The sequence below is a fragment of the Myotis nattereri genome, assembly GCF_964212035.1.
Source record: "Myotis nattereri genome assembly, chromosome: 4".
Lineage (NCBI taxonomy): Eukaryota > Metazoa > Chordata > Mammalia > Chiroptera > Vespertilionidae > Myotis > Myotis nattereri.
Window position 1 is genome coordinate 67,883,083 of NC_138079.1, and position 12,916 is coordinate 67,895,998.

At 36.9% G+C, this 12,916-nt stretch overlaps 1 protein-coding gene across 2 annotated transcripts in view; it reads right to left on the minus strand.

Moving 5' to 3' along the window:
* The window catches only part of PGGT1B (protein geranylgeranyltransferase type I subunit beta), a 40,412-nt gene that overhangs the window by 18,579 nt on the left and 8,917 nt on the right, over positions 1-12,916 (minus strand). Inside the window, exons 3-5 of one of the 2 annotated variants that reach the window (XM_081089131.1) lie at positions 8,248-8,315; positions 6,448-6,599; positions 4,618-4,750 (exon numbers count right to left, since the gene is read on the minus strand). In XM_081089131.1, coding sequence (XP_080945257.1) covers positions 4,618-4,750; positions 6,448-6,599; positions 8,248-8,315 — 353 coding nt within the window. Of the gene's footprint in view, positions 1-4,617; positions 4,751-6,447; positions 6,600-8,247; positions 8,366-12,916 lie in introns of both variants that reach the window. The other variant, XM_081089132.1, reaches the window with a different exon arrangement.

Here is a 12,916-nt window from a genome sequence, read left to right on the forward strand (position 1 = left end):
CTGTTGCTCAGTGGTCAGAATGTTAGCCCATGGACTGAAGGGTCACAGGTTCGATTCCAGTCAAGGGCACGTATCTAGGTGGCAGGTTTGATCCCTGGCCCCAGTTAGGGTGCACTGAGGAGTCAACCAATGCATGTGTCTCTCTCACATCGATGTTTCTCTCTCTCTTTCTCTCCCCTTCCCTTCCATTCTCTTTAAAAATCAATTGGAAAAGTATCCTTGGGTGAGATAACAACAACAAAAAAGATCACTTTGTATTATTTTAGTTTGCATGATCATCATTTACAGTCTGGCACGACCATGCAAAGCAAGAACTGCCCGAACTGGAAGAGTTCTGGTAAAACTGAGCACTAACTTTAGGGAAGGGAGTTAAGAGTGTGCAAGTCAAGGTGGCAGTATGCAAAGGAAAACTCAAAAGAGCAAAATTTAGAGACTTGGGAAACAAAAAAACCTCTCTTCCACCAGAAAAATCATAGAACTCACGATCCTTTCCCTATCACTAAAAAAGAAAAAAACAGCCAACACTCATCAAAAAGAAAAATCAAATTTTGTTTCTTTGCATTGAAAAAATGGCAATCAAAAGTAGGAATTCTTGAAAGAAAACACAATCCACTAAATGACTAAACAAGGCAAATCTATGCAAAGTAACTAAGCTGAAACACAGCAACTGAAATGAAAACATCTTATATATGAAAATCTGCCTTTCCCTCCCCCCAAAGAGTGATAAAATGGAAGAAAACTCATACAGCACCCCAAACTCAATTACATATCTTCAAACAAGTTTTGAGAATGTGAAAAGAAAATTTTAAATGAAAACCAGAAAAGGATAGTCAGTAAAGAGAAATAAAAAAGAGTTAAATGATTTCAGGAAAGAGAGGGAAAAGACAAAGTAAATTGAGAAATGAAGACTAAATTACAGGATGCCTAAAGAATAATAGTCTCAAATGAAAAGACAATACAGGACATTAAAGAAAGACTGAAAATAGCCAAGAGAATAAAAATGAGATAAAGAAGTAAAAAGGGCCAATGAGAAAGTGGTTGAAATGAAATATAAGCAAAGAAAAAAAACCAGCCGAAACCGGTTTGGCTCAGTGGATAGAGCGTTGGCCTGCGGACTGAAGGGTCCCGGGTTCGATTCCGGTCAAGGGCATGTACATGGGTTGCGGGCACATCCCCGGTGGGGGGTGTGCAGGAAGCAGCTGGTCGATGTTTCTCTCTCATCGATGTTTCTGACTCTCTGTCTCTCTCCCTTCCTCTCTGTAAAAAATCAATAAAATATATTTAAAAAAAACAAAAACAAAAACAAAACAAAACAAAAAACCATACACAAATTTGAAATACCTAAAGAAAAAAGCAAATAATAGACTAGAACTAGAGGTCACCAAACCAGGATTGCAGGCTAAATTTGGCCTGTGGTTCTGTTTTATATAGTCCTGGAGTTAAGAAAATGGTCAGTCTTACTCATCCTATATAATAAAAGGCTAATATGCAAATCGATCAAACAGCTGGTCACTATGATACGCACTGACTACCAGGGGGCAGATGCTCATCGCAGGAGTTGCCCCCTGGTGGTCAGTGCCCTCCCACAGGAGGAGCGCTGCTCAGCCAGAAGCCGGGCTCATGGCTGGCGAGTGCAACAGTGGTGGAGGGAGCCTCTCCCGCCTCCACGGCAGTGCTGTCAGTCGGACATCCCCCGAGGGCTCCTGGACTGCGAGAGGGTGCAGGCCGGGCTGAGGGACCCTCCCCTTGAAGTGCACAAATGTCATGCACCGGGCCTCTAGTAATAAAAGAAAATTAAAAAAACACCCACCACACTGGTAAAAATCAAAGTAAGACAACACATTTCATTGGTGAGGCTGTATGGAAACAGGTACTGTCATACAGTGATGAAAATATAAAGTAGTCTGTACTTTTGGTAAAGAAAATGGGGAATATCTAATAATATTACATATGTATTTAACTTTTGATCAAGCAATTCCACTACTAGGAATTTACCCTAGAGGTATATCTTAAACAATACATAAGCACATATGCAGAAAATCATATTAATTTTAACATTGTTTGTATTTGGAAAATATGTATTCTACACATAGAAGAGCTGAAAGAAATAATGGCATACCATTGTACACAATGGCATACCATTGTACACATGGAATACCATTAATATATCCAAAAAGAGAATGAAGACAATCCCTATGACCTTATACAGAATGATTTTCAAGCTATGTTAAGTGAAAAAAGCAAACTGCAATAAAGTATTTATGGTATGGTACCTCTGAGTAAGAAATTGAAAGAGAAATAAAAATATACATATATGCTCATCAAAAAATTATAGGAAACACAAATCAAAAATTAGTAAGAATGGTTACCTACAGAGCAAATGAGAATAAGGTGGTAAACATTGTGGTTAAAAATGGGAGTGGATGATGAAAAGGACAGGAGGTCCCCATGAGTTACAATCTCTGAATATACATTTTTGTATTGTTCTGATTTTCAGAACCAGGTTAATATTTCATTTTTTAAAAAAAATCCTCACTCAAAGATATGTTTTTATTGATCTTTTAGATGGGAAGTGGAGGTAAGAAAATGGTCAATCTTACTCATCCTAAATAATCCCATACCTGCCCCAATTGAGGATTGAACCCTCAACCTAGGTATGTGCTCTGGCCAGGAATCAAATCTGCAACCTTTGGTATATGGGAAGATGCTCTAACTAACTGAGCCACCAGGCCAGGGGAAGTTAATATTTCACATATTAAGTATATAAAATAAACAAAGAGTGTGTGTATGTGTGTATATGGGGGAGGGGGTATGTCCTAAAAAGGAACCCAAACTGAAACAAACTTGTTTCTCCAATAAATACCAAAATATTAAAGGGGAAAAATAAAAGAAGTAAACTAAGTATTTCTGAAATATAATATTCTGAATATATACCCTCAGGCTCTAAACAAAAAGAATCATTCTGGATAATGAAGCTCTATCAGTGCCAGAGAGGGGCACTGACAAATGAAAAGAGGAGGATTAAAATGAATCTTGTGATGCTGGACTGAAATCTGAAGTATCAGTATAAACTCCTGGTTTTAAATATATAAATAAATAGATACAGAAATAGAAATAGATGTGTTTAAGGGAGCATCTGTGTATATATGCATACATATATACATTTCCTACCTCTGCTTGTTGAGAAAGGGGCTAGATGCAATACTGTCCTAATACCAATGAGCACATTGATATTGGGACAAATCCTGGTTTCTAAACCCCACCCTCCAAAAAGAAGAACCAAGGCTCCTTGCAGAAATGACTAAGTCCAGAGCTAAGGCTCGAAAAGAAAAAGATGAACCTAGAAATATCTTGTGTCAAAGCAAAGAGATGCTCAAAGAATGAAGGGGCTATGTCAAAAAGGCAAAGAGCTTGCTGAAGGGGTTCTCACTGGCCAAATCTGGGACAATCTGAGCATCAAAATATTTGGAAAGCAACAAACCTGGGAAGCAGCACTTCCATTTATCCAGTTTTATATAAGAGACTAAAAAGTAGAACAAAAAATAATTCTAGCTGAGATTAAGATTTCCTTATAGCTACCGATAAAAAGATTAAATTATATTGTGTGAAAGAATAACATATCTACTTGGTATTCTCCTTAAAATAAACCTTAGATTAAAAAAAAATTACTAAGAAACCAAAAGTGATTAAAAAAATTTATTGTCAGCCCAGTCAATCTTGTTATACTTGGGTCTTGCAAGTCAAATGGCTTAAGGAACTCACACCTCACATGCAATATAGGAATCATCTCACCAAGGATGCCATAATTTCCCATTATGCTTGGCCAAGGCTCCTCAGTGGTCCCTGCTAGGATGGACTATTAATATTTGCCTTTGAGATTTTACTATTTTCCTGCTTCTAAGGGAGACCATTCTCTTTCTGAAAAATACATAGTTTCTTTAAAAAAAAAAACATATTTCTTTATTGATTTCAGAGAGAAAGGGAGGGGAGAGAGATAGAAACATCAATGATGAAAGAGAATCATTGATCGGCTGCCTTCGGCTTGCCCCCCACTGGGGATCGAGCCTGCAACCCAGGCATGTATGTGCCCTTGGCCGGAAACAAACCCAGGACCCTTCGGTCCGCAGGCTGACACTTTATCCACTGAGCCAAGACAGCTAGGGCAATACGTAGTTTCTTTAGGTACAATTACATCACATTTTAATTTTAATGGTCAAGGAGAAAATCTGTCCTTGAAGACTATTTCTATATGACTGGTCTAATATATGACATACCCAGAAAGCAATCTTATTACCCTTATTTCCAAACTCTTGCTGGAAGAGATGAGGCATGCAATAGCTCCAATATACCAACAATAACAACATTTTAAAAAGTCAATTTAGTCCTGGCAGGCATGGCTCAGTTGGTTGAGTGTCATCCCATGCACCAAGAGGTACCCAGTTTGATTCCCAGTCAGACACATGGCCTGGTGGTGGGCTCAATCACCAGTAGGAGATGTGCAGGAGGCAGCCAATTGATGTTTCTCTGTCATCGATGTTTCTCTTTCTATCTCCCTTCCTCTCTCTCTAAAATTAATAAAAACATATTTTAAAAAGTCAATTTAGCCACACAACTCACCATACTTCTCCTAATATAGTTGATAGCTTTTTTCATATCCATGCCAGACCAATTGTTGAGCATATAGCAAATACAGGAAGCACAGTATACAAATCGCATGTCATTTTCACTGCCTTCAGGTACTGCACAAAAACTGAAAACAATAATAAGATTTACTATTAACATTGTACAATAATTTTTATTTATTTTTTTTGCAGGGGAATTAGAAACACCTACTTCACATCTTTAGTCACAGAAAAATCTATCACAAATAGGATTTAAAAATCTAAAAGCAGATTTAAAAACCACATACTACTTATATTGTTCAATAAAGAATAGGTCTATTAACTTGAATAATATAAAACTATCTCTACATCATTACTCCAAAGTTCTGATTTCTGGGTAGTTTTACATACTACCACACTTATTCCTCCCAGATGCCACCAGTCAGAGTAAGTTGCTCTCAGCCAGAAACAGCTATGGCACACTATGGTAGAGAATTAATGGCAATAAAAAGTAGCAGGTAAAACCTGGAACCTATTGGGTAGTAAGAAATTCCCAAACCCAAGTTTTGCTATGTGGAATTTCTTCTAACTACAGTATGTATGTGTGTGTGTGTATGTATATATATATATATAGACAATCAGTAGTTTATTGATCATGGTATTTTAACTTAATTTTTATCTATTTAATTAGTTTTAGAGAGGTAATCGCCTGTCTCTTATCTATTCCTTTATTTATACACTAGAGGCCCAGTGCACGGATTCATGCACTGGTGAGGTCCCTTGGCCTGGCCTGCAGGGATTGGGCTGAAACCAGCTCTCCAACATCCCCGGAGGGGTCCCGGATTGCGAGAGGGCGGTTCTCAGGTGATGCATCCCGGAATCAGGTTCCCTCCTCTCTGGTTCTGGGTGCATCACCCGAGAACCACAGCTGCCAAATCACCACAGCTTGGCAGCTCCTGCATTGAGCGTCTGCCCCCTGGTGGTCAGTGCACGTCATAGCTACTGGTTGGATGGTCGAACGGTTGCTTAGGCTTTTATATATATAGATAAGGATAAGGAAGCAGTAAACAGACTGTGCGGAAGTATTGAGAAATTAGCCACATGTACTTGATGACACAAATGTTTAGTATTGTAGTATTTCCAACTAATGTCAATTTATGTTATATGTTGACATTAATTTTCCCCTCATCAAGAGCTCCATTTTAAAAATACTGACAGGAAAATAGAGATAATAGTAGATGGGACAGAGAAATAACAACACAGCAGCAATTGTTTGTACAGTCTTTTGTTTAGATCAGGGGTCCTCAAACTTTTTAAACAGGGGGCCAGTTCACTGTCCCTCAGACCGTTGGAGAGCCGGACTATAGTTTAAAAAAACAACTATGAACAAATTCCTATGCGCACTGCACATATCTTATTTTGAAGTAAAAAACAAAAATGGGAACAAATACAATATTTGTATTTGCATGTGGCCTGCGGCCCGTAGTTTGAGGACCCCTGATGTAGATAGTATAGCTACTACTTTATCACTTCCTGGGCTTAAAGAAGTTTCACCATAAAACTCTAGGAAAACTCTTCTTTAGTTAGATAAACCACACAAACCATCAAATATTAATGAACTCATTAACTTCTTTTTCTATCCTTTAAAAATGTCAAGAAAACTACCTACACTAGAATATTCAATGCTCATCCCTTTCTACTCCTATCACAGTCTTAAGGAATAAAAGTTCAGACTAATAATAATTTGTGATAAACTATAAAGTTCTAGTATAATATTATATTCATTTTTAGTTTCGAAAGACTTTCCTTTAAAAAAATAAATAAATAAAAAAAGAATGACCCATACCTTCCATCTTCCAGCTGAAGAGCTCTCAAGCCTGCTAAGCAAGCTTCTTTATTTACTCGGCTTAGATCGTCTCCAAGAATAACTAAGCATGAAAGACCAGTGTAGGTCATTGCTATGTGGCCACTGTCATAAGGATGAGCTGTTCCAGGATTCTGAATTAAAAATAAATATGTTAATTAGTAAAATGAAATAAAAACTTATTTCATTAAACAATTTCAATAAATAGGTAAAATTAAATGTCTATACTAATTTGTATAGACATCTGATTGAGAAAAGTAAACATCAACTTTATATATATTCAGTTTATGAATCCTTTGTTTTCAGAATCCCTGCTAAAAGCAATGGGCACACATGGTTGAAGACACCTTGGCAAATTCATGACTGTGACATAGGCAAGTAGTCTATGGCTAAAGGCAGAGGAAAAAAGTTGAAGTGGTGCTTCTATCAAATTATGTCACATTCTCCAAAATCACTGCTATTTTTTCCCAAAATTTTGAAGCAGATGATAGCAAAACTTGCAGCATGCCATTTATCTTCAGACTGAAACTGGATATAAACCTTAGCATACTCAATGTAGCCAGATACTAACTTGTAACCATTATAGGAGCAAGAAAATAGTTTCTATTTTGTGAAACCCCTTTTGACAAAATGATGTTTTGCTATGCTCCCTCATGTAGAAAAATACTGGTATTTTGTGCACAGATGAAACATCTAAAAAGCCTGTGCTGGGTCTGCTTCTTTGAAGAAAAAAAAGCTTTTCACTTTGTTAGGACTCACTGTTTTCTACACCTGAATGTGCTGGTACCAAAGCCTATGGCTATAATGCTGAAGATATTTTGCCTATTGCCTCAAAGGTCAACAAATTCATCAGTACTTAGGTCTTTAATTACTGCCCTAGTAAACGAGTTTTTCTTTTATTACTAAGAAATGAGAACCAAATAAAAAATCCTTCTCTACACATACAAGTTCATGGGCTTCTTAGAGAGCAAGTATCCAGCACTTGAGTGCTTTATTTTCATTTTCTCCAGGGAATCACTAATAATTAACACACAAAAAAAAAATAGTAAGAGAGAGAGAAAATTTTTGTGACAATAGGAATCTCAGTGTATATATATTGTACATTCTTCCAGTAAGTAAGGTGGGCATAGCTTTCCCTTAAAGAATTCAGTTCATGCCCTCATTGGTTTGGGTCAGTGGATAGAGTGTCAGCTTGTGGCCTGAAAAGTCCCGGGTTCGATTCTGGTCAAGGGCACATGCCCGGGTTGTGGACTCGATCCCCAGTGTGGGGTGTGCAGGAGGCAGCCGATCAATGATTCTCTCTCATCACTGATGTTTCTCTCTCTCTCTCTCCCTTCCTCTCTGAAATCAATAAAATACATATATATAAAAAAAAAAGAGTTCAGTTTATAATATACATTACTAGAGGCCCAGTGCAGGAAATTTGTGCACTTGGGGGGAGGGGGGAGTCTCTCAGCACGACCTGCACCCTCTTGCAGTCTAGGAGGCCTAAGGGGATGTCCCCCCCCCTCCCCACCCCCCCGTGGGAGCACACCGACAACCAGGGGGCAGCTCCTATGTTGAGCATAAGCTCCCTGGTGGTCAGTGCGTGCCATAGCGACTGGTCATTCCACTGTTCGGTCAATTTACATATTAGCCTTTTATTATATAGGAAGGATTAGACAGTTTTCAGCCATATTGAAACTGGGAAGCTTGGTTCTTTCTGTATCCTGGCTTAGTATTCTTTCTCATTAAAATCTCCCCACCTCCTCTCTCTTTCCTCTTGACCCAAACAGAACTGACCTTTGATGGATTGAATGGAATACCCAGGTATGAAGAGCCTCGGAAACCACAGCGATTTAGATTTGACCCTAGAAAATAAAAACTTAGACTTAAAGTATCCCTTACTTTTGTACAGATGCTAAACCAGTTCAATTACACAATCATTCAGAAAGAGACTATTTTAGTACCAAAGCTTTGTCACTATCTCCATTTTCATGCTAGCTAATGCTGAATGCTTACTATGTGCCAGGTCTCTCCTAGGTACTTTATAGAAATTTCCTCATTTAATTTCCAAACCAGTCAGGATGAAATAATGATTTTCTACCATGTGCCTTTAGTTTACAACCCACCTCACTATTACAAAATGCTTTTCTACTTTACCTATTTGACCATTTTTCATGTGATCAACATATTCAATCCCTCATTCTACAGAACTGAAAGCAGAAACCCAGAAGTGACATGTTCAATGTAAGTGTTGGTTAGTAACACAAAAGGACCTAGAACAGGGGTCCTCAAACTATGAGCCGCGGGCCACATGCAAATACAAATATTGTATTTGTTCCCGTTTTGTTTTTTTACTTCAAAATAAGATATGTGCAGTGTGCATAGGAATTTGTTCATAGTTTTTTTTTTTTTAAACTATAGTCCGGCTCTCCAACGGTCTGAGGGACAGTGAACTGGTCCCCTGTTTAAAAAGTTTGAGGACCCCTGATCTAGAATCCCAACTTCCCATCCAGTGTCTTTACTTTAACTCATTGCTCTGTACAGAGGAGCAAGCTAAAGATATAAACTGATCAGGTCACAGAAAATATATGTGCTTTGTATTTTAGTATTAGACAGACCTCATTCTGAGGCTAATAACCCACTTTTCTTTGAAGTATATAGAACACTATAAGTCGGCAATTAGTCTCTCTCTACTCATTCAAAATGTTTACTCATACAATTTTTTTCTATCTAAAATTTTTCATATTTCAAGGTATCAATGGAATATAATTGGGAACTTAAGAATATAGTTACACATTCATAAAAAGAGAACTCTTGTGCACTGTTGTTGGTGGGAATGTAAAGTGGTACTGCCACTATAGAAAACAATATGAAGGTTCCTAAAAAAATTTAAAAACAGAATTACTATATGATCCAGCAATTCTACTTTTGGGTATATAGCCAAAAAAAAAAAAAAATGACATCATTATCTCAACAAGATACAGTATATGTACTCTCATGTTCACAGCAGCATTATTCACAATAACCGATCTCAAAATCCATTAACAGATAAATGGATAAAGAAAATGTCTCTCTCTCTCTACACACACACACACACTTACGCAGAGGACTATTATTAAGTCATCAAAAAGAAGGAAATCCTGCCTTTTGCATTAATATGGATGGGCCTTGAGGGCATTGTGCTAAGTGAAACAAGTTAGAGAAAGACAAATACTGTTCTCACTTATATGTGAAATATAAAAAAGCTGAAATTGTAGAAATAGTAGATAGTGGTTTTCAGGGACTGTGTGTATGTGCGTGTGTGTGGCGGGGGGGGGGGGGGGGGGAGACGGGGAGGTGAGTTAAGGAGAAGTAGGGAGATGTTGGCCAAAGCATACAAACTTGTAAGACAAGTTCTAGGGATCTAATATACAGCCTGATGACTATAGTTAACAGTACTGTACCGTATATTTGAAAGTTAAGAGAGGTCTTAAGTGTTATTGCCACACAGACATAAAAAAAGGTAATTATGTGACGGGATAGAGGTATTAACTAACCTTATGTAGTAATCATTTTGTAACATATACATGCATCAAAATCAGCAGTTGTACCCATATCTCAATAAAATTGGAATAAAGTAAATTTAAAAAAAAATTTAAAAATGGTCACACCCACAATAAGAAAATAATTATAGTTTTGATAGCTATTAGAAAATCAGCATGGTATACATATCAGGTAGGAATGTAGTATCAACAGGCTGGACATGTAGAGCTAATAAAAAATCAAGTTGATTTAAAAATAGGCTCTGATCTGAGGAAACCAGCTTCATATCTCTTATGACTGGTACATGACTAATTCATAATAACTGGTTTTTACTATTCTATTCTTTAAATCAGATACTATTCTCTATTCAGCTTTATATCCCCTAAAATACATAGAATAGTATCTTATACATTAATTCTTTGAACAATTTAGGAAACCTTACCCACAAATTTAAAACTCTCCACCAAGCATCTTTTCCCATTAACAAAAAATAAAAAAAAATATTATCTAATGGTGACAATAATTTTGATGAACATGGTTCTCTTATCCTTGCTGAAGACTTTTAAATTGGTAAGCACTTAAGACGTGCCATTATATAAGGACCCATAAAAATGCTCATATCCCCTTCAATCCAGTAATAATACATCATGTGCACAGAAACACTTGCTGCAGTATAATAATGGTGAAAATTTAGAATAAATAAATACTCTCAAAAGTTTTACATGTTACTGGTTTATAACTTTTTGTTTTTTAAAAGACTCCAATTGTAGTGTTTTTACAATGCTTGGCAGATAGTTGGTGTCTACTATGAATTTAATAGTAAAACTTTAAGTTTTTCTCTGAGATATGACCCAGTCATCAGGCAGGAGCTAGTTTTGTAGCATAATAATTGTCTTTCATGTGCAGGCACACAAATAAGGGGATTGTTTTTCCTTATAGTCGATAGCTAGACACTTATGTTCTCTATTAATACATCTATAATAACATCTCTCTACATGCTCACACATAAGCTCACATATACACATTACATCCATGTACATACTCCCATTTTTGCTGCTGCTTCTTTCCATTTACTCAATTTCATTTTCTAAAGTAATCTGGATTTTTATGATATATTGCTATCTAAACTGCTTTCATGTAACAAAATAAACTAGTCTGACTTTATGGCTCTACCATGGTGTAGGATCACCAGATCAGTGGTTCTCCATTCTTACTGTGTATCACACAGGGATTGTTGGACAGGTCAAAGATAACAGACTGTATATACTCAAAGGAATACTATACTCCTATTAAAGTAATAATTAGGGGGAACTATGTAGCAACATGGAGAAATGTATGCTGCCAAGAGAAAATATAAAAATATGTGCATTATGCTTATAATTAAACAAATGGTACTTATCATCAAAGCTCAGAAGAGAATAAACAAAATAGACACTGGATGATGGCAAGTTAGGATACTAGGTCCTTTTTTGTTACTAAGCAAATGTTAAGTATAAACTTCCCATTTATTCCAAATTTACAACTGGATGCATACTCAGGGCATAGTTTAAAATTCTTTGGCGATTATTAAATGGCACCATCTAGTGTTCCTATTCAGTAGTGGCAAAGCAAAATGAAAGGTCTGGCTGCCTAACAGACTCAATTGTATAGCTTCAAAAAAATAGATGCTTCTTAGGTTCTAAGCCAAGCCCACATCAAAGCCCCGAGAATTGGGCCTGGACAATCATATAAAAAAAGAAAAAAAAATTCCATGACACTATTTTTTTTAAAAATATATATTTTATTGATTTTTTTACAGAGAGGAAGGGAGGTCGAGAGGGATAGAGAGTTAGAAACATTGATGAGAGAAACATCGATCAGCTGCCTCCTGCACACTCCCTACTGGGGATGTGCCTGCAACCAAGGTACATGCCCTTGACCAGAACCGAACCTGGGACCCTTCAGTCTGCAGGCTCTATCCACTGAGCCAAACCTGTTACGGCTCCATGACACTATTAATGGTGGTCATGCCACTTAAATATAATTCAAAAGTGATTTGGTCATTTTCCTAACTTTCTAATCCCTATTTTAAAAGTTAGGTTTTTGCACTAAGCAAACAGAATTCAAGTGAAGAATATGACAATTTTTATGTAAAATTTGACATTTATATTTTATGACTATGGAAATAATTCTTCACATGTCTCAAGAAACACGAGGTTTTCTAGTAAAAGGACACACCTTATGCAACCTTTTTCAGGATCTCAAGAGAGATACAGACAAGGCAAATGTAATATTCAATAGCTTAAAAATGTTTTTGTAAATACCTATTTTCTAAATTCCACAGATTAGTTTTAGAATCGGACCTAGACCAATTAAAGAAAAGACAGGTGAAAGACTTTCTTTCATAGAAATTAGAGATTTAACAGTGTTTCATCCAACAAAATAGTAAATTGAGAATTTAGAATTACAGTTGGACCATGAAAAGATTTGTGGTGTGGCCCATCGGACACTATGACTAGGGACAGTTTGGACCATAAACCAACCACTGTGGGATCTTTGCAATAAACTCTTGATCACAGTGCTTCCAAAAAGGTGCTCTACAATTTTTTAAACTTGCAACGTGCTCGAGTTAGCCACAGGAAATTATATTTATATTTTAAGCATATTATTTTAAAAAGGCAACAATCTGCCCTCGCCAGTTTGGCTCAGTGGACAGAGCATCAGCCCTCGGACTGAAGGGTCCTCGGCTGGATTCTAGTCAAGGGCACTTACCTCAGTTGCAAGCTCAATTCCGTGCGGGAAGCAACCAGTCGATCTGTCTTTCTCACATCGATGTTTCTCTCTTTGCCTCTACCTCTCCCTTCCACTCTCTTTAAAAAATCAATGGAAAAACATCCTTGGGTGAGGATTAAAAAAATTTTAAAAAAATAAAAGGCAACAATCTGACTGAAAAATCTACTAAAAA